This window comes from Engystomops pustulosus, chromosome 9, assembly GCF_040894005.1.
Source record: "Engystomops pustulosus chromosome 9, aEngPut4.maternal, whole genome shotgun sequence".
Classification (NCBI taxonomy): domain Eukaryota; kingdom Metazoa; phylum Chordata; class Amphibia; order Anura; family Leptodactylidae; genus Engystomops; species Engystomops pustulosus.
The window spans coordinates 87,819,015-87,842,776 of record NC_092419.1 but is presented as its reverse complement, the minus strand read 5'-3'; the positions used below and the strand labels follow the sequence as shown (position 1 = coordinate 87,842,776).

The 23,762-nt window shown below is 38.9% G+C and overlaps 1 protein-coding gene across 1 annotated transcript in view; it reads left to right on the top strand.

Annotated features, from left to right (window-relative positions):
• The window catches only part of PAPPA (pappalysin 1), a 192,670-nt gene that overhangs the window by 129,956 nt on the left and 38,952 nt on the right, over positions 1–23,762 (top strand). The window contains exons 12-13 of the mRNA XM_072125355.1: positions 912–1,047; positions 7,124–7,337. Of these exons, the coding sequence (XP_071981456.1) occupies positions 912–1,047; positions 7,124–7,337 (350 nt within the window). The remainder of the gene's footprint in view (positions 1–911; positions 1,048–7,123; positions 7,338–23,762) is intronic.

Here is a 23,762-nt window from a genome sequence, read left to right as displayed (position 1 = left end):
ACAAAGAATAGAAATTATTAAAGTGGTTTCCCAACACTTTAGCAGTGGGTCTGGGTGGATGCTACACGAGGGATGAAGCTGCCTGCTTGAGAATCTACATGTAACGTTAAATAGCGAGGTGATGTTGGTTTTTGAATTCCCACTGTTCACCTATTAATGCCCTATCCTAAGGGTGGTTTCACATTGGTGTTTTTTTTTTCCACATCAGTGATTTTTCACATTTTGGCTTATGAACACAGACAGTTTGGCTTTCTCTTCCTGGCTCCAGTGATTTTTCACTGATTCCTTACTGACCCATTCTTTTCAATGGCCTTTTCCACACTTCAATTTTTTTTTACTGATCAGTTGTCTAAACTGTTAAAAGTACAGTGTGTGAACAAGCCCATTGAAAATAATGGTTCAGTAAGGCATCAGTGACAAATGACTGAAGCCAGGAAGATTAAACCAATCTATATGTGTCCTAATACAAAATGGGTTTAGTGAAAAATCAAAAAATCAAAAAAAATGCCAGTGTAAAACAACCCTAAGCATAGTCATTCAAGGAACACTTGAGTCAAAGCTGATTCATTGATTAATACTGTACCTTGTGCAGGGCCTAAAGGGAGGAGCATGACTCCAGGTTCTAGCAGGGTTCTAGTAATGCAATGTGAGTGAGTCATGCTCCTCCCTTCAGGATCTGCAACAGGCATTATCCAATGAACTAGCTTTGACTGGAGTGTTCTTTTAATAGATAAAGCCCAGAGAACCCCTTTAAATGTTAAATGCTATTTCAAGAGAATTCTTATCCATATGCTCTGTTTGTACACAGAAGGGGGAATTTGTTACAACTGGGTGCCTATTGTGCCAGTTGTGATACCCCCCAATGAAAAGGTAGACAATAGTTTCTAAGGATGCACTTTTCTTTTTTACAGGCCCATTTTTCCCGATATGTGGTGGTGGCAGCAGTTGTTGTCCACCTAGTGACAGATGGAACATGTTACAGTTACCAGAAGCCAGAAACCATCAGTGTTCATCTGATTGATGTCATGGAACAAATGCATGATCTTGGTAAAGTCAGCAGTAACTCATTTCATCTTCTTACAAACAACAAACATGTATGTAGTGAATAGATATTATTAGGGGTCATATAATATGTACCCTAGGAGGGATCATGCATATAGCAATATGGGTTATGGCATCCTCCATTACAGGAGGTGATATCTCTGTAATATGACGTGCACTAGCACATGCCACATTTTGTGGATTACATACAAGACATAACATCTTGCATAAAAAGAGAAAAACTGGCACATTGTGCTCCCGTATCAGTGGGCTCTGGCTTCCTGATATACCCAGGGTCGTCTGTCCTGCAGGACTATTCTACACCATGCCCTACCTGGAGTAGGATTCCGCTATAACCTTTGCCAAAAAAGGTGTATGTTAGAGCTGGTGCACAGGAATGACCCGCACTGCCCCACTGCACCGCCCACTATGGCCATTTGGCATGGAGGTGGTGCAAGCAGGAAAATTATTGAAAATTCCTTGTGGTTCGCTTAATTCAAGGCTTTTACACCATAAAAATGGTATATCGGCTCTAATTAATCTCCTCTCATGTCTCCATAAAAGCCAATCACAGCAAAGCTTTTTTTAATTGTTATTATAACTGTTCTGCTCCGAAAAATGTAACCGGAAAAGGTGTCTACGTCAGTCACTAAGGGGCCATAGGCTAGGCAGATGAGTTTCTGTCATGTGAGAGCCGGATCAGAATGAGTTCTTATCCATCACGTTTAAACCTTTAGATCCTGCGGTCAATGCAGTCACCGTGGGATCTTTGTACCTGCTGAGGGAGGGGGCTCCCTTCCTCACCCTCCCAGCCCGCCTCGAGGTCCCCGGGTCTGTCCGAGGCAGAGCCTACTCAATCCAGCCCCTGGCTAGACTGAGCAGTCTGCCTAGCAGCCTATGCACATGAACAGGCTGACACTTCTAATGCACTGGAAAACATAGCTATTGCAGTGCATTAGTATAAACTACTATTAGTATGATGCCAAAATAAAAATAGTAAAACAACACACAAAAAGTAAAGATTAATATTAAAATTCATTAAAATGTCCCAAAAGCCCCTAACACATATAAAACAATATATAATGTTACAAAAGTGGGAAAAAGTTTAAAAAAATACAACATTTAAGGTATCACGTCCCAAAATTCCCAAACTATAAAGATATAAAAACAGCTATTCATGGCAGTAACCACATAATGGAATAATGCACCCAAATTTCTGAATTGTCACTTTTTTTGCCATTTTGCAACACATAAAAAAATTTATAAAAGCTGATCAAAAGACTGCACAGTCCTTAAAATGGTAGCAATGAAAAAGTCAGCTCATCCCAGAAAAAAAATTACGCTCCGTACTCCTAAGTATGAAAAAGTTAGAGTCAGAATATGACAAAATTAAGATATTTTTTTCGTACAGAAGGTGTTTTTAATAAACACCTATATGAATTTGGTATCCCTGTGATTGTACTGGACAGGGAAAAACCTAAAAACAGAGCCCACAAGAAAATGACGCAAATGAGGTTTCTTGTCAGTTTTACTGCATTTTAAATTTTATTTCCCGGTACATGGCATGGAATGTAAAATACCACCACTAGGAAGTACAATTTTTATGCAGAAAATAAGCCCTCATACAGCTCTGTACCCTGAAAAATAAAAAAGTTATTGTTTTATTAAAGTGGAGAGTCATAAACACAAAGAGAAATGGAAGAAAAACCCTCAGTGGCAAAGGGTTAAAATACCCCCTATACCACATGATAAAAAGTTTACAAATTCTTTAGGATAAAGGGGTTTGTGGAACCTGAGGCCACATTCACGCAAGGTATTTTGGTTATATTTTGAAACGCGATCCAAAGGCTCCATTTGTGATCACATGTTTTGGTGACATTGGGTTTCCAACACTAAGAAGGAAATGCAATCTTACCTGACTTACCTTACCTCAAAATGTGATCACAGGTGGAACCTTTGGATTGCATTCCAAAACTCAACCAAAATGCCACTTGTGAACGCAGCAACAGGGGCTCTAAAATCATGTCATAGCACCTGAAAACGATTCTCTTAAAATGTGCCCTACAAAAGCTCAATGGCTCCTTCCCTTCAACGTCCTGCCATGTACCCAGACAGCGGGTTACATCCACATGTGGGGGGGGTCCTCTTATTTGGAAGAAACTGCACAATATATTCCTAGATGCGTTTCCTACTTTTATCCAGTTTATGTGGGTAAGTTCTAGGGTTGAATGAATATGTTAATCATAAATATTAGTGAATTCCAAATCAAACCTTCGTTTTGTTTAAAGTTTTTCTTAAAATGCTTAAAGAGGACCTGTCACCCGAATAATCCCTCTAGTACTAATCTTACTAGCCCTCAGTAATCGCACTGTTAAATTGATAGCTTTATCAGAACATACCGATAAAGCTAGCAAAAACTCCAGTCCATAGCCCTCTAGTCCACTACTCGGATATTTGAGTAAGAAACGGTGATGAGGAAAAGAAAAGGTACCCTCTTCGAGTTCCGTGGCTTTATTTACCAGAATAAAAAAATCTATTCCTTGATAGGTCATAAAATGACATAAATGCAGCATCAAGATGAAGATCGGCACACAACAGATTGCACAAAGGACTTGTTTTACAAAACTACAAAAGCCAGCAAAAAAGTAGTGCATGAAAAACTAAGCCCCCTCCCTTTCCCCCTTTAAATCTTTACGAGACTCTACCAGTCTCATAATTTGTTCAGTGAGGTTTGCGGGCATTTTTTATGAACATCTTTTCTTACAACCTCAACTTTTTTATTGGGCTCCTAGCTGGAACATGACTAGCCCATTGTAACCACTTTTTGTATTAGTTTTAGCCATTTTCTTGAAGTTTTGCTGGTGATGTAGTCCCCATTTTTCAGAGCATTGCTGTGTCAAAGCTTTTACAATTTACAGAAAGATCCCCCATCTGGGTAGATTGATAAATATTGGATGTATTGAATGTTTTGAACTTTTCTTTACATTTCTCACCATAGAATGATGGACGACAAAAAGTTTAGTGTGATCGTAGTAAGCAGGTGTGTTTAAAGAAGTTCCTCCCTGGCTCCACACTCAGTTTACATCTTTAAGAACACAGTTCACACTATATCATCATTGACTCAAATGCAGTATTTTGCTTCAACTTTTTGCCTCAATACATACATCCATATGAAAACTTTGGTACATAGTCATGGTCAGGGAAGGCACAAACAAGTCCACAATATGCGATCAATTAGTTATTTGCAGTGACATTTCAAAGAGGCGTTGGAACAGTCCTGCTGTGTAAATCAACTCTCTACAAGTTTTGGTGCTTAAAAGTGTATTCTCGCCAGGCCATTCACATTCAATTTCATTAAACTGCCATATTTAAACATTTCTTCAACTAGATGTTATTTAAAAATTTTTTACCTGTGTGAAGATAATTTCCCATAAATGTAGTCATATGGTCTCTTAGAAACAAGACTATGTCCGTGGATATGGCCGCCTCTGCTGTAGTGATTTCACAAAAAAACCAAAAGGTTTTTGTATATAAAATGTCCAGGAGTTACAACATGTCCCTCGTGTGTTAATGATTGCTGAATCCATGTGGTCCGGCAGGGCTCAATAGCGCATATCTGGCCACTACTGCCAAAATGTGAGGTGGTCGTGTCTGAGGAAGCCATCTAGTTTCTAAGGGACAACATGGCTACATTTATGAGAAATTGTCTTCAAACAGAAACATTTTTTTTTATTAACTTCCAATTGAAGAAATGTTTACATATGACAAATGAAATTAATTAAATGTGAATGCCCAGATGGGAATACCCCTTTTAGAAACGGTGTGAACTGTGTTCTTGTAGATGTATACTTTCTAATTATTCAGTAACCCATGGCATGTAATTAGCAGGGCCTGGCTGTTACTTACTGTCCTTAATATCTATGAAACCAGCAAGAGTATACAACATTTTTCATCAACCTCTATTTCCTATTTTTACCTTATTCCAGAAACCTTCTTTAAACACCAGATATTTTAAAAAATTTCCTGATAAATAAAGCTTAACAATTCAAAGTGGGTGTGGTTTTACTCGTGAATCTAAATACAGATCTCTGCAATTTGAGCCGGTCTAAATACTCCAAAAATTTAATTCTGCATGTATTTTTCATTATACACCAGATTTTTTTGGAAATAGCAAAAGTTAATATTCTCAAGTTAGGGCAGATTCACAATAGCATGTCTGTTGAGTGTTCATTGGCAACAGATTCATTCTTTTTTGGCTTCCGTGTTTTGTCCACATTTGTTGTTTTTTTTTTTTTGGCTTCCATTTTTAGTTTTTTTTTTCACGTTAGCAAAATAAAAACCTGAAGGTTTAACACTGATTGGAAAGCATAATATCTGGTTCCACATCAACATCATCATTGAAAAATGGACTGTTCATTTTTCTTGCCGACCCGTAATCTTTTATTGCCTTTGGTGGTCCGGAATTTAAAAAGAAAGGACGTGTCCTAAATTTTTTAAACAGACAACGGATCAGGAAAAAGCAGTAAGTGTTAAAAAAGCACATAGAAATGAATGCCTAAGTAAGGCTTTAGTCGGAATAGCTGAAGCATAGAAGTGGAAAAAAATGGATTTGTTTATCCGAATCGAAAAAAGAAAAAAATTTAAACCACTGGGGTCAAGCTGTAAATGTACTTTATAATAATACTTAATAACACCAAAAAAACATTTAAAAAGGTGAACATATCATATGTATCATTATTAACAAATGGGGGCGAACTTTTACAAAGTTTTGCTGATTATTATTTTATCTTATTTAATATTGCTCTATCAAATAGTGTAATAGCTTCCATTTCCAGAATCTGATTGAAATACTTAAAATTTAAAAGACGATTTTATTAAATGTGTTGCACACTTTCAAACAATGTAGACTCTATAGTGCATACTCTACTTTTCCTTTAACTGGCAGGCTTCTCTGTGTTCTCCATCTTCAGCCATCTCCATGGTACAGTATTCATCCCACCACTAGGACAAGCACTCATAGTAAAGGAAGACAGGAGGGTAAGGGCTAGCAACTGCACCATAGAGATGATTGAGCTGGAATACAGAGAAAACTGCAAGGAAAAGAGAGAAGATAAAACTAGATGGTAGCACTGGACTTTCTGAAAGGTAAGGTGTTTAGGATTTTTTTAGGATTGTGATAAAATAAATAGTTCCTAAATTGTTGACAGCGAAATGTGAGGTACACTTTATACAGAAAATGTTCAGATCCAAATTTTCAGAAATTTACTTACCCGGTCCTGTCGTGATCCCCACTGTGTGTTCCCCGACGATCATGGACTCTGGCGCGATTCAATAACGCCATGTGTCCGATATCCTTCATGTGTTGCTTCCTCGCTCAGGTCCACCGGAGTTCACCTTCTTCTTCCTGGTACATGTAAGTGCATTGTCTTGCAACACAATTTAAATGTTAAATCCCGCGCACAGTCCGAATCCGTCGGATCGTCCGGCGGCCCGTCCCCCGAAAGCCGCATGTGTCGCATGAAAGCCGGCACCAAAATCCAATCACATGCGCCACAATACCCTTTAAAATGCGACGCAAATCGGTAATCGTCGGAATATTGAATTTCAAACAATATTCATCAATGGTCCTTGTACCAGAAAGCTTCCCAGAATGTCAGAGGATACTGAGAGGGGAGCGGAAAGCATCACGGTAGGGATCAACTGATAATGTAGATAAGGGAAGACTTAGACTTCAACTCTTGGCTCAGCCACATTAAAATAAAACAAATCTACATATATATATATACATATATATATATATGTATATATATACCGTTAATATGTCACCTCTGCACCATTAATAACATTGTGATCATAACGGCCCCTACACAATCAGCTTCATATGTAAGGTGACCAGCCTCTCGAGGATATGCTTTTGTACCATTAATTATAATGTTAATTATTTGATCATACGATTGTTCTAATTTGAAGTACAACACAGTCATTAACACAGCTTTTATTCATCTCTTTTGTAATGGTGATTAACAAGTGTAAATTAACAATGAGTACCTAATTTTTCCCTTTCATGATTTTCCCATGGCAGGTGCTCACATTCTCAGCTGCCGTAATAATCCTTTGGTGATTCCTGTGATGCATGATCTTAGCCGGCCTTTTTATCACAGTAAAGCTGTCCTCATAAGCTTCTCTTCTCATTTGGTGGCCATCTCTGGGGTGGCTCTGAGGTCCTTTCACGATTTTGACCCAATCAAAATTAGCAGCTGCCAAAGAGGAGAGATTTATAGTGCCACTGAGCAGAGGTAAGTGGGTGGTCTATGTTACATGTTTGTAAAAGACAAATGTTTATGGCCTTTTTTATTACATATATTCTTACATTATGTAATATTAGCTTAATTTACGCTACAACCTTACTCCTCAAAAAACCTGTATATTTACTTCCAATAAATGAATCTCCCACACAGGGCTCTAAGGATCGAATGTAGATTTGGTTGCTGGTGTTCTGACTATGAAGTGACTGGAGTTGTGTTGTCTATGACCGGGAGAGAATGCTCACTGGGATTTCCTCATTGGCCATTATAGCTATATAGCAGTCATCATAGCAGTTTTGAAGGGTCTATGATTCTGTATTAAGACTGTATATTATTACCTTAGCTTGAAAGGTTCCAGAAGACAATGACACACCCAGGACACACATACAAAGATCCAAGGAGCCTAACATTAGGATCAAGGAACTCTTTTTACTTACCCTGTCATTATAACACCAGAAATGTGTCTTCTTCAGACCAAATGCTTTAAAACAGATCTGGCAGATTTTAAAGAATTATGGTCTGAAGAAGACTACATTCAGACGCTAAGTAAAGCAGATCCTTGATCCTAATGTTAGCCTTGATCCTCATCATTTCATCAACCCAAGCAACTAATCATCATTACAAGGTGAGAGCAATACCTGCCTTGATTTTCACCATTTTGAGTCTTAAAGGGAACCAGTCATCATAAATTGGCCTCATAAACCACTAGCAGTATGTTGTCAAGCAGATGAACAGCTTCTAGATGATGTTTCTCTCATGGCCTGGTGTGGTGGCATTATCCAGAAAATCAACTTTGAAGTGAGATGTAATTTGATATGATGAAGTCAAGGAGATGGCGAGTTTAACATTGAAGTCATACATTCCCTGTCTTAGAACGCCCCCTTCACTGTACTTGATAGTCCTGCATACTGGGAAATCATTGATCTGATCTCCTGAAGTCCGGTGCATGAAGAGTTGTTCAGAGGCCGGAAGAGCTTGACTTCAGTGTTAAAATCTCTGTATCCCTGACATTATACATCTAACTTACATCTCATTTCAAACTTCATTTTCTAGATGATGCCATTACACTGAGGCATGAGAGAAACTTGATCTAGAAGCTGTTCGTATGCTTAACATTATACTGGTAGTGGTTTATTAGGCCAATTTCTGATGACAGGTTCCCTTTAAACATACTACACAAGGGTCTGCACCCTTATTTTCCCCTCATGTCTCCTCTCGTCTCTCTCTGTCATTGACTATTTGCAAGTGTAACATAGGTGGATTGTGATACTTGGGATAAGGGGTTGTGTGGCCAGTGGCCAATAAAAATAAAGAAAGGACTTGAATGATTGAAGTGTCACAGTAGTCTACCAGTCTCTACTTGCAACTCTCTCTTGACATGGGAATGTTTCCACTAAGCAAATCACTATGGCCAACATTTTGCCAAGTGGTCAACTTTCGTGTGTATTAGAAAACAGCTCAAAAATCTGGGAAATTTATAAAGTGATTGTAACATTTGTTTAAATTTTTTTAGCCATTCTGTATTTGTAGTCTGACTATATTATGGTATTTCCAACTTATTTTTTTTAACTGCAGAGTCTAATTTATTTCCTTTTGTGGTCTTACTTCTATGTTCTTCTTCTTCTGTAAAACCTTTCAATCCTCCGACCAAATCAATGTAATGCACCAGTAACAGTCACTCTAGTGAAGCACCATCCTTTTCACCTGGCTTTGTAGACTTTTTCTCCCCCAGGCACTCTGAAACCCCTAGGCCCCTCAGTACTTTTAGATATATCTGAATGCTTCCTTCTCTTTGACTGTTTGTTATTTTGCTGTAATAAAATCTAACTTTTGATATAGACGATTATGAAATGTTGGCTTAACATACCATATAGTATTATCAGTGTTGTAGCAAGACTGAATTCCATTCATGATAATATGACTTTCATAATGAATTACAGGATTTTTGTTGGTGGGTTGCCATATTTCGCAGTCGTAGGTCCTTTTTAATAACTTTATAAGCAGGCAGATCAATGTTGACTCTGTGTTCTGTACTATGTTTCTTAAAACGTACATATGGCCTGTCTTAAGAAAACAATTTCCTCAATGAAAATTCTTCCAAGTCCTTGGCAGTTTATCATAGAACAAATTCAGATCTCATAGTCACTACCGCTCCCTTTCATACCAGATGAGTATTATATCATGTTAGGAAATTTATATGTTAAAAGTTTAAATTGGATATAAATTAGAAAACATTAGAATTTTAGTAGCATTTAATAAACAAAATATGTTAGTTTCATTTAGATTTAAAAAATATGGAACCTTGGTATTGGCACTTTGATTTCCTGTGTTGACAGGCCTCTGATTGGCCAGCTGCAGTAACTTCCTGTTAGAGTAGGAAAAGAGGAAGCTTGGCAGAGGTTATCATACTGAGACTTTTGTGATTTGGGACCTGGCTCTGGAGTCAGAGAAAATACCCCTGGACATGGTATATGCAACTATTATTAGGAAAATTCTCACGGAGCACAGAACTATGGTCCAGTTTGATAGGAAGTTCATGAAAGAGAACCTATTGCTTTATATATAACCATCACAAAGCATATTTTGTTACAGCTCTGAATTATTTGTTATTAATGGTATCAATTGACGACTATGTTCCTATTAGTTAGGGATGTGTCCTTCACAGTTTGATTCTACCCAATTAGGGAAAAACAAAGAGAAAGAGTAACGCCTATTTGTCAAACTTATATAGAGCATTAACAAAGGAACAGATGCTCCAGAATTGTTACGGTCAGAGGGATTACAAGAATACACTGAATTGCAGTAGTGGTTACAGGTCCTCTTTAAACTGTAAGTCTGGTTGTGTTCTGTGGTAGGAAAAACTTTAGGAAACCAATGTAAACACTTGAATGAACACACATACTCCATGTAGATGTTACCCTTGGTCAGAGTCAAAACCAGAACCCAGTGCTACAACGCAACCACTAAGCCACTTTGTGGAGCTGGTTATGTTATTGTGGCTAGAAATATCATGGGGGTACCATATCTTGTAACAGTGAACTATGGCAAAATAAGACATGATATCAAAGCTAAGTGTAGCTCAGTTTGAGTAAAAAATAAAACACAAAGACAACATTTGAACTTGTACTCACAAACAGCTACTGTCGGAAGTTTTCTCTATAGTGGTCAATCTGGGTACCTGAAACTCAACTCATTTTTGTGTAATATTAACAGTATGTCACCCCAAAAACTTAATTTTTAACTTAGAGGCCAATTTTATCCTGTGTCTATCCAGTAACTTCAGTCCTATCGCTCAGAGACATGTCTGGAGGGCAGAAGGCTGCCACTGGAGCATTCACATGAAACTGGCAAGGTTTTCACTCTCGGACGTTTAGCTGCCACAGCCAGGTTTTTTTATGTATTTCCTATTTATTTGGCTGGGCTCTACAAATGCTGTGTTTTTTTCCTACAATGTTATTTTTATTGGAAATTATTCTTTCATACACCAATAAATAAAGACAGGAACGGCTTGATTTTGGATTCAGCGCACGATTGTGTGTACTTTAAACATGACTGTAGTTTGTTTTGTGAAAGCTGTGCTACAATTTCCTTTGTAGATTTTACATTTCATCAACTCCTAAAATATTAAAGTCACCTAAAAAAAAGGGAGGGCAAAAAAAGAGAAAAACTTAACTACTTGTAGTAGATTTTTGGAAAGCAAAACGAACTAGTAAAAAGGCCAAAATTATAGGCATCACATGGATTGAACTTGTTACCCGTTGATTTATAAAGTGTTACGGAATGTAATGGCGCTATAAAAAAAAGATTAATATTATTATTATTATTAGAGCCCTCAATAAAATATTTGCAATGGAGCTGAAATTTTGGACAGAAAATATGGTCTACAAGAGTGAGGATGCCCTCCAAATAATAGTCTTCTGGATTGATTGTTTTGCTTACTTAGGTCTTATCACAATGAGCTCTACGGTCACCAAACCGGCAACATGTGCCGTTCGCGTAGGCAGCCTGAACTCCAATGTCGGGTTCGCTCATCTCTACTTATCACTAAATGAGGAATGCAGGAATTGAATGTTTTAGTTCATGTCAGCTATTGTATGAAAAATATCATAAAAATGTCAATCTACTTCTATGCTAATAGGCTGCATGTGTGTCTGCTAGCGGACCATAAAAAAATGGGCCCGTGCTCTCTTGTTCGCAGCATGTCTGTCATTAGCATGTAAGCACCAATCACACGCCACTCACAATTGAAAAAGAATACCCGGGTTGCAAACATTGCCATGAATATGTCCTGTTCTATCATTTCGGCCCGGGCAGTCAGCATGCATGGGGTTGTGCCCCTGGAAGTAAGTGAGGATGTGTGCTAGCTGCTGCACAACTGCCAGCAGACAGCCCCAAATAACACCCATGTGCATAAGGCCATAGTAAAATTTTCAGCTGAAGCCATAGAAACGCAGAAGGACAGTAATAGGAATTGCTTTATAATATAGGTCACGGGAGTAGTTAATGTAATGGTTAATATTAGCTTTCCTTGAGGTTTGGTGCAAGCCCGGTTCCCATGTGAATTAACAATGTAGGTCACACAACAAGAATACATACCTCCTATCCAATGATTTCAATAAGAACTACCATAACCTTCAAGTGGGATTATTGTTGTATTATTATTTATTTATAGAGCGCCATTAATTCCATGGTGCTGTACATCCAATAAGGGGTTCACATATATCACATGAAGACAAGAACAAATACAAGTAAAAAAATGCAAAAACTACAGAGATCTGGAATAAGTAGAAGGAGGACCTGATACATTTTGGAGAGATATCACTATTGGAAATGAGAAGCAGAGATAGTGATAGCTAGTGAGCAAAGAACATATATTGCGGGGGGTTTCCCATTTACGAAGCCAGAGTGTAACACAGAAGAGGTCATGATTGTTTATGCCACAAATAACCTTTTTACAGGGTAAGTGATGAATTAGTATTGCGAGACCAAGGCTTCTATGCCAGAAAACTGGCATATATTCCCTAAAATAATTTCAATTTCTAGGGAACCACAAGCAATTGTGATTATTTACCTCTTCACGGCATCTCCATGCCAAGGAGGTGTGGATGGGCATGAAGGGGGCACGACCAGCAGTGGAGTGGACCGGCGTAGGGCACCTGCGCACAATTGCACAATTCTAGCTGTGCAGTCGGCCACTGGATACATTGAGAGTTTAATTATGGTATAATTCAGATTTGCACTTATGATCTGCACTTAGTAGAATGCGCTGTAAGGCCAAGGTCTAGTAAGAACACGAGTCTTACATTTACACACCGAAGACAAATTAGTGACTACTACCAAGTGAGTGTGAACAAATGGACGGAGAGACAGAGACGGAAGCAGTCTCCAGATAACAGCAGGCAAATGGATATACATTTACACATACCAATTTACTTGAAAGGTACAGATTAGAACACTATTGCAAGGGATGGTTGGGTTCTCTGGTGCTGAAAGAAGCCGACAAACCTGAGGATGAGAGAATTGAGTGATGGTGAGATCAGGTGAAAGTGATGGCACAGGATGGCGACGATGATAGTAAAGATGACGATAGAGTGAGAGGTCATATTCTATAATGCTACATTCTGGAATAATTCCAAATCACGCTTATGACCCGCACTTAGGAGACTGTACTGCAATGTGTATTTTAGTTTTAACAGTTTTTATTTATGGATTCTAAAAGTTGTAGTACAAAGGCACATGGCGCCAAAATTCCCAACGCAAAGGGGCAGATATATAAGAAAGATATGCTATAAGTAAGTGCCTGGGTACAAAATGAGTGTAGATGGGACACAAGTGTAATGTGAATTTTATTTCATATCCCATTGACAACGTTTTGAGGGGGGAAACTACTTTAGAAAAATGAAACTACTTCATTACCCAATAGTCTTTCTAGGAGGTGGAATGATTTCCTGAGGACTTGGTTATGCATGGTTAGGGTCTGAGTCATGGAAGCTGCACAGCTGCAACAGATGGGCCAGTTCTTAGTCTTTAATAGAAAATGCATCATAATTGGGTAAATTATGAACAAAGAGCCATGATGACAGTCACCATTTAGATACAATAATACATGCCATGTATAACAGATTATTAGTGAGTAAATTTAGGGCATTTTGTAAGTTTCGACAGTCAATATCTGATTCGTTAGGTTACAGATTCTGTAAATTTTTGCAGACCAGGCCAGTAAAGGAGATACTCAAACACCCAAGTAGGGGATAAAGTAATACTATCCAATCAATACTGATGCTATATTCACAGTGAAGGGTCATCAATGGGAGCTGAGATGCAGTTACCCAGATTACCGTATATACTCAAGTATAAGCCGACCCAAGTATAAGCCGAGGCCCCTAATTTTACCACAAAAACCTGGGAAAACCTATTGACTCGAGTTTAAGCCGAGGGTGGGAAATGCATTGGTCACAGCCTCCCCATTATATAGCCTGCCGGACACTGCCCCATACTATATAGCCAGCACCTGCCCCCCAGTATATAGCCTGCCAGCCCATATACCCCAGTATATAGCCAGCCCCCTGCCTCAGTATATAGCCAGCAGTGGGGGAAGCCAGAAAGGTGAGTTTTGATATATTTTTTCGAGTTTGGGTTTTCAGTTTTCAGCACAAAAAAGTGCTGGAAAACTAGGCTTATACTCGAGTATATATGGTAACTACTCCACAGAGAACAGTGAATTGGCTTGCATTTATTTATATCCCAATTATATGATACTGATAACTAGAAAAGAACAGATCCTATGTTTCCATTAAGGTCAAGGTTGGGGTTCGGTCCACGCAACCTTGACATATTGCCAGATCGATGGAGGAACAGCCAATCTGGCAAATTGATTTCCTTAGCCTTTTCTAGTAACTAGGGGCATCAATTTGCCGGACTGGCTGTTCAGCTGTGTGGTCTGCACCCAAACAGAAACATCAGATCCACTTATCTCTACTGATGACCTATCATTTGGAGAGGTCAATTATTTTAATAACCTGGAAAACCCCTTTAGTTAATCTACTGAGAATATAACTTTGTTACCTGGCAATAATCAGGATTGTGATTGTTTTGTGTCTTGTACTTTATGTCTATGATCCAGGTGGTATCAGTAACTTTTTTCTTACTTCATCTTAAGACATCTGTGTATAAGTCCTAGGACGGCACAAATTGTCTCCTTATGTAGTCTGTATTCCTGAGAGTATTCATGTTCTTCTCGGGATCATTATTGCTTCTACTATTCTTTTCTTCACTCTCTCTCTAGTTGTGTAACCATTTAAACTCTAAGATATCCTCTGATCTGCCTTGTTCTCTGTCCTTAAAGGAAACCTGTCGCCTATAATTATTAAACTAAACTACCAGTCCCCTCGGGTAGGGTATGAAATGTCCTTTCTGCAATTGCATCTTTTGTGTTAAATTGCAACCATTTACCTACAAAATAAACTCTCCAAAGTCATATAAAAATGAGCATTAAACTGTCATCTTTATGCCAGCAATGAGTCGGGCTCAGAGGCTGGAGGGGGGAGCAATAATTTAGATACCTATATATTGGACTCAACAATGGCTTGTAACATGGTTCTGGTGTTGTATAAAAAAGAGAATTTCATCTTTCAAACTGCAGCAGACTTGCTAATGCAGCAGACTTGCTTGGAATTCAAGCTGCAGATAAATATCCAATTCATACCTATGTCTTTAATCTGTCTGTATCTCCGATTCTATATAGCATAGAACCACAGGCCTCATACAATTTGGAAGATAAAAGTCTCTTCTTTAACCATGATTCTATGTGGAATAAAGCCCTGTGTATGGTCATTTAAAATTATGCAACTTCTCCATCCTCTCAGGCTGAAAAGCTGGAGAGAGAAGTATAACTGTAAAGTAATAATGATTTTGCCACATTTTCATATGTAAATCCAGTGAACACTGCACAGTGTACATACAGGATGTATATGGTGACAGCCTGGCAGCTTTCATCACATAAAGGAACAGGGAACACTGCACAGTGCACATACAGGATGAATTTGGTGACAGCCTGGCAGCTTACATCGCATGGAGGAGCAGGGAGTAAAAGAAGTAGAACATGAAGTCTATGCCTGTGCTGTCAGAGCACTAAGGGTTAATAGCATCTCTGCTCAGAGCTGATACTGTCCAGTACAAGGTGGGGGAGGAGAGAGACAGAAAGTTCTGCCGAATCACATTTTGGGATGGAGGAACTGATAGGGGAACATGGTAGATCTTGTACCTCACTATTCTGTGTAGGAGACATCTGTATCCACAGTCCTGAACACATCCAGCCCTGCTACATACACCGATAGAGCTCTGTCACATGATCTCCTCCTCTGTGAGCAGGGAGCAGTAGCCACTCCCCTCTTGTGACACCGTACAATTGTAGATTTGTTTATCAGATGGACTCCAGGGCTTGTGAGCATAGGCAAAGTTGTTTTACATCCCAAGAGTTGTTGATTTGTGGATAACAAAAACATTTACAGTTGTTCTTTAAAGATGAGAATCTCATCTTTCAAATTCAGGAGTGTGATTCTGCAAGATAATTTTAAAAAAACAAAAAAATTGCTTATTTTTCTGTAGATCCTATACCCAACCATGATTTTACCTGCCCATATCGCTGATTCTTTAGCTCACAGAACCACAAATCTGATGTGGTTTAAAAGATAAAATTGTCTTATTCCATCTGATACATGGTGCTTGTTGCTATAGAACGAACTAAATTGATGCTTCCCTCCAACTTTTGAGCTTGATGGAGTTTTATGCTAATTTTCACTTGACTTTGGAGGAAATGTTTTATTGGTAAACAGAATTCTTTGGAATTCTTTGGATTTGGAATTCTTTGTTTATGCTGAGTTATTACTAATTTTGAACAAATAATAAGTATGGGCTATAGTATATCCCAGATCATCACTGAAATCTCCCAGTGTTTCTTGTAAGCTTAAATTTGCATATGACCTATTCATAGTATCCCAGTACTACAGTAGCATCCCATTACTCTGTCATGTGACCCAAATACAATCCCTTTTCCTAGCATTGATTAATAGCAGAGGAATGGCACATCACTGCAGTGCAGGAATCAGTAGCAAATGTGGGACATTTGGTAAAAAAGGTATCATATGGTAAAAAAACCCAAAAAAGTCAAACAAGTTGTCTTTATTATCCCATGATCTAGAGGAAGGCAAAATAAAACCTCACAGGCGGGTTTTTTTTCCCCAAACCCAAATGTAACTTAGCTGTGTGGATCGATGTCCCATTTTATTCAGATGATGCTATATGTTTGCATTGTTCTGGAAATTGGGATATAACAAACTATAGTCCTCTAAAATGGTGGACTAAAATTCCTCCAAAATGGTTTGCATTCGGGCTATGGTTAGGGTTCATTAAAATAAAATTAGTAGAAAGTGAAAAGTATAGGACTTTTTAATATAAATAAAACAGTGTTTTGAGGACTAGAGGTGGGATATAAGACAATTTCCAGTACAATTGGAGCAACATTGGTTCGGACAGATCCTATTTAGACACATACCCGAATCTTTTGAAAAATTCGGTGAAGCTTCAGCCAATCAAATCTTGAAACATTTGCTTATCTCTAAAGATGATTATTTTGTTTGGCTAAACTCATGTTAACTACAAAATAGTAACATCACCTATCAGATCCTTAAAGTCAACTCTCCAACCAATCAAACTCAACACCTATTGGTCCAATTTTTGCCTATTGCTATATAAGGTGTAGATTTTTCAATGTGCAGCATTTTCAATGTATTCCTATGAGATGGTGCATACAGTATTCAACCCTCCCTACTGCTTGCAAAAGCTGCCAGGGAGAAGTCTAACCCAAGCAGGAAGCGGGTGACAGCACATCACATTAAACTGGGAGCCTTATATTGTGAGACCTCTTTAAAGGGAAGCTGTCTTCAGAAATTGGTCTAATAAACCACTATCAGAATATTGTTAGGCAGCATAACACCATCTAGTTTTCGTTTCTTTCATGATCTAGTGTGGTGGAATCATCCAGAAAATCAACATTAAAGTGAGATGTAAATTGGTTGTAAAAAGTCAAGGAGGAGGAGAGTTTAACACTGATGTCAAGCTCTGAACGCCTCCTCCACTGTGATTGAAATCATGCATCGGACTTCAAAACATATGCATAGTGAAGTTTCTGGATGCAGGACCAACAATTACAGTGAGGAAGAGAGAGCTTGACTTTAGTGTTAAACTCTCCGCCTCCTTGACTTTATACAACCAATTTACATCTCACTTCAATGTTGATTTCCTGGAAGATGCCACCACACTGAGTCATGAAAGAAACATGATCTGGAGTGTGTGTATACTGCATGACAAAATGTGATTTATTCTTTATTGTTTTTTTATTTATTGTTTATTTATTTAGTGGTTTATTAGGTCAATTTCTGCTGACAGGTTCCCTTAAAGCCCCTTACATCTGAGGAGTTAAGATGCAGACCAGACCCTACATATGGCACATAAAATAGCCCTTAAAACCAGCAATTTTATCAATTAATTTTATCAACTACCGGTAGGAAACAAAAATCTGCTGGAGTGCCTCTTTAACCGGTTAATGTACAACTATTCTATATTAAATATGATTTTCGAGGGGACTTAAATATTACAGCTGTTCTCAATTGTTTTTTGTTCCTTACCTAGATCAATGATTCTACTATAAAGTGAAATTACTCTGTAGCTTATTCCGATGTTGGAAATAAAAAAGAATAAAGTGTTTGCTTTCTCGGGCTCTAGTTAGTCTGATTTTATAACCTTGTTGTAAACAGCAAGGGAGAAAATGTGCTCGAGCGAGGTTGTTTCTTAAGGATCTATGTGTACATATCCATTACTCTTCACATGCTGGTGTCTGTTAAACAAAGTTACAAAGTTTTCATGCAAAGTTCCTATTTCGAACAGTTTAGAACAGATGTGAACTTTAAGCAAATTCATTACATTCTGTGCAAGAACGCGCTGAGATCCCATGAAGCATGATAACTGCGAGCACCTTCCTGCTCATTTAACTTCTGTGCTCCTTCCAACAATGTCTGTGTGCCAGAATCAACACAATCCGGCTTTTTTTTTTTCGCTTTGTATGGACTGTGCTGGTTACAGCAATATGGATTTGTTTAGCTAAATCTGTCCAGTATGCTGTCTCTTCTTTCATTTCGAAAAAAGAAGAAATTTAAAGAAACCTGGGCGGCGTCATTGTGCGATTTTTACATTTTAAATAACAAGAACAAAATAACAAGAACAAAAAGAGTGGAAGAGTCTCACCATGGAAACCTCTACCATGGACTCCCTGATAACACTGTTTAAATTAATGGGGTTTCACACTTATCAAAAGTTGGTGGTAGGACACATAAACTACATCTCCTTCTACTAAACCATAATATTAATTCTTTATTTATATAGCGAACATAGATTACGCAGCGCTGCACAAAGCATGACAAATTGGTCCCTGTCCCCATGGAGCTCTAAATCTAAACAACCTAACAGTGTGTTTTGGAGTGTGGGAGGAAACCGGTGTACCAGAGGAAACCCATGCAAACACGGAGAGAACATACAAACTCTTTGCAGATGTTGACCTGGGTGGGATTCAAACCCAGGACTCCAGTGCTGCAAAGCAGAAGTGCTACCCACTCAGCCACTGTGCCGCCCTAGACTTTCTAGCTTAATATGTCTACGTAGTTTGGAACATCAGAATATAAATCCAGTGTAGAATTTTGTTGTCCTTATCCAATGCACCATGTGCCGAAACAGCGGAGAGTTTGCATCCCGTGGAGATATAAGGGATGAGCACTGCCATTGGAGTCAGATGGACTGTAGGTCTCTATTAGCTATCTCATGCCCCCCATACACAGTTGTGTGCATAAGGGGTTAGTCAGCTCTTATTAAAAGCTAAATATTTCCAAGTTGGTTACTCCCAAGAGCCTTCCAAAATGTGTATTTCAACTTCTACTAAAGCATAGTAATCCTGTTTTAATGGGTTTTCTGGAAGAAATACGCACTAGACACACTACTCATTCGGTGTCATGTATTACTTTCTCATATTTGCTTGGGCTACCCAAAACCATCCACCAAATTTATATTAAGAAGGACCATCAGCCATGAAATCCTGTGCATCTGTCCCTGCTTTCAATACACATAAATGTCCTTCAAAGGTCCTAAACTGCAGATTGAAGGCAGGCAGGAAGGACACATCTTCCATTCCCCAAGAAGCTGATTCCAGTACCACATGTAGGAAGGGAATTTGTAGGGAATTTATAGGGGCTATAATATTCCTTCTGATTAGGGCCCCTGGCAGTCTTTATCCGCCCCCAATACCACCTATGATAAATCAAACAAACCCCAAACCTCCAAATTGAAAAAAGGCAAATTTCCATCCAAAAAATAAATTCCCCCGATTGAATGACATGGCCACATTGAGAGGGGGTTTTATCACCCCATGATCCCATGCAGAGTAGATCTTCTAGGATCTCTTGTGTTGTAAATTGTCTCCATAGAGTAGGACAGACAAGTGTTTTTGGTCATAAACACCATTTATTTTCCTTAGAGTGGCACTTCAGGAAAATTTCTTCTTACTCGAAGGGTTTCCTAGAGACTCCAGGCAGAAGGTGATCCGTCTGTTATGAATGAACCCTATCTCAGAGGAATGTTCTCTGAAGTGGAGAACACTAACATCCAGTATATGGCGATTTTCCTCATGGCTTATCAGCATTTAATGCTACAAAATGACTTTTCATGTTCCGCATGTGGTTGGATCTTGTTCTACTCTGGTAATTAGGAAGGTACAGCCTGTTGCCATAAGCAGGAACATTTTGCAGCTCTGTATATACAATAAGTATAAAGGAAAAGCAAATGGAAAAGTACTCGGCTAAGTCTTCCTAAGAGCACTGGAGGGTTAAGTGAAAAATGACCCGGTAAGTGTAAGAGACCTCTAGATACCACACTCAACAGTACAGAGTTCACGTAGAGAAACGTAATGTCTACATATTTCTCGTACAATGACCCTAATGCCGGGTATTTGGCAGTTTCTTCCTGGAGAGCTCCTTTAAAACAGAACAGAATATTAGGAAAATATGCCGAATTTAAATGTCAGTGATTAATATTTTGGACAAATTGTAACATTTCTCCAAAACATCATTTATATTAAATAATGTCAAATGGAATGAACTGGGTTCTAGAGATTTACTGCGTTTGTTAGTTGTGGACAGTAAGAAAATAACACGACAGAGATGCAAGAAATTCCTCACTGTCTTTTTGATCTGCATCCCATTGATTCTCTCCGTGCTTTTTTGTTTTCAATTTCTAGCAGCCAAAGGGATGGGGGTTCTTGGCAGCGTGTATGGGGATGCAAGTGCCAGCCAGACTACATATGCTGCCAGCCCTCTCTTTCACCTCCCCAGTTTCTCCCTCCTCGACCCTGGCACATTACTGTTTCCAGCTCCCCTACTGGATGGTCGTAACGAGTATAGTTTGTCTATGTAGTTTGGGTCTTTGCATTACCAATTACCACAAGGACGGATGATAGTTGAAGAAATTGCATCTACATTTGCTTTCTATCATCATGCCTATTTTAAGTCATGTCTGCCTGGCAAAGGGAAGAAAACAAGTTCAGAATCTATCACATCTTTGCCTCGATAACCCTGCGAAAGAGCCGGCACATCAAAGAGAAAGTTGTCCTTCCAAATGCTACAACGTTCATGTTCCCCCGGATGGTGAACGTAATTGATGATGATGATGACTCACACGACAGTCATACTACCTCATCTGTGACCTTTAGAGTAACGTATGGCAGCGCCGGGGTAAACAACTAAATAGCCGGTAAACAAGGGTTCTGTGTATGGGATTGTTCTCTTCAAAAGGTTCACTCGGCAATTGTATATGGCTCCTTCTTTCATGAAAAACAATGCAAAGCAGATGTACTTGTCTATTCCGTAAAATCATTTATCAGTCACAAACATGAAAGTTACAGACAACCCCTTATACAGAGAATGTAGAAACTCAGCAGCTTGTACAGGGTCCAAGTTGATTGAAATACTACCTCAAAATGTAGCCCAGGTGCGGAGCCCCCTTTAAATCATACAGAGATTATTTTCTAACATAATGATATCATCAGAAGCACAGGCTGTATATGCTGACAGGTATGTCCTACAGACTTCCGACTTATAAAATTCTTTATCGCCCAGGATGCAATAGTGCAACAAGAAGCTAGAGGGCTAACCCCAATCTAGGTCCCCTAATGGTCATTTCATGTCTAAAAGTGTCTAAAAGTACAACTAGAAAGTCTTATGCTGCACCCGATTTAGCATAATGGGGCTCATTTGCTAAGGGCTCTGCGCCCGCACTTTCGTCAGGTTTCCCGAATTTTTCAGTTTTGCGGCGAATTTCACTGGGATTTTGCCCCAATCACGCCGGGAACTGGGGGCGCGGCCTTCGCACAACCCGACGGATTCAGAAAAACCGCGGAATTTAAAAAACAAAATGTGTCGCAAGATCAAGCACTTACATGCACCGAGAAGAAGCAGGTGAACTCCGGCGGACCTCGGCGCAGCGGTGACACCTACTGGACATCAGGGGTGCACGACCTTAGTGAATCCCGGCAGAACCCGAATCCACGTTGGACAACGCACCGCGGGATCGCAACTGGACCGGATAAGTAAATGAGCCCCACTGTCTCATGCTGACTGATAAATCTTACAATGTATAAGACTGTCTACTCTGCACTTCCTTTAAGTTTAAAGAGAAAGAACCTATCAGCCGGTTTTGACCTTCCAGCCTAATGTCCCATAGCTTACAACCCCAACACAACAGACATGTATTCCCAAAAAAAGTCTCTGGTGTGGTTGAAAGTGAAGCATAAAAATCTACCTCTTTTTAACCCCTTACCGCATTTGGACGTTCCTGAACGTTTCTGTAGCGGAAGGGGGAGTATGAAGAGGGTATGAAGTGGAGCAGTTGGACAACATGCTGGACAACTGGAAAAATATATATAGGTAATAACTAATGAATAGTGTTGCAGGTTTGGTTCCTCCCGGACCTGACCCAAAACTACATTAACAGTTAGGATCTGGGCACTGCTCAACCTTCCCCTCTGCTGTTAATGCTTAGTGGTGCTGGCACCGATCACAGGCATTAACTCTAGCATGACGGCCGACAGGGTGCCACTAATTTGGGGAGAATCACCACTTCCTGATGATGTCGTATTGAGGAGATTACCCTCACCAAAATGCTGGCTTGTTAGTGCCATTGTGTGCTTGTCCACAGTAATATAAGTTCTGCTGGCGACTTTTAGGATTCTATTTAAACAATTAACCACCTGGCACTGGTCACGGGTGTTACTGCTGGGGGTCTGGACAGATCTTCCAAAATTTAATGGGTCCACTTATCACTACTATTCAACTTATCTAAATGAAAGAAACTACATATCTAAACATTCAACCAAAGTTTATAAATCTAGTGCAGACGATAATAGTAAATTTGTTATTTACTTGATCCTTATTTTCCTTCTTTTCCCCTGCCTTTCTTCCTTGTGTAAGCAGTTTATGTAAATCAGCTTTATTTTTTGTACTCTTTTAATTATGTCAATGCTGTGTATGTGACTTCAAATACACTGCTCACTGCAGGAGAAAGAAGGAGGCTAAGAAGACACAGATAATCTGTTTTAATCTATTATCATCTGCTCTATTAATTTCTGAAATAAAAAAATAAAAGATTTAGTTACACTTTAACATAAAATATTATAAAAAATACTCAAGACTATTTGACATTTTAGATTCTTGGGTGTAAATGCTAAAAAATTTTTTTAAACAAAATGGTAAACTTAAAAAAAACACAATTTTTTAAAACATGTTTTAGCCTTAGAATGAAAGCAGCGTCTAGTACCTGAGAGACATCTGGAAGCATCTATGGGCATGTGAGATAGCTAATAGGCAATGTTATTCTCCAGCCTTGAACTTTCACCTGTGCTGCATTTTCTTTGAGGAAGACTACACTTGGGGATTGAGTGATATAACCTACAACCGCCACTTTATGTTCAATTTGGTTCCTTTTTGGGCCGGATAGGCTTTGCTTTATTAGACAGTGTTCTTCGTATTCCTCATGGATGTGCTCTGACCCAGGGAGCATTTGAGCTTAGTCAGCGTTACCATCCGAACAGCTGACATTCCAGATGTAGAAACAGTTCCAGGATAGCTAAAAACACAAAGCAATAACAAAGGAAAAATGCATTTTGCTCCAATGACAGATATCACAGTGATGTCCTCGGGAGAATATTCACTTCTGTTGCTTTAAAATAAATTGCAAAAGGCAAAACAACATTTGGTGCACAGTAACTGTATAGACATTATATAGGGAGGATGCTCATTGTAAAATAATTGAATAGGAATT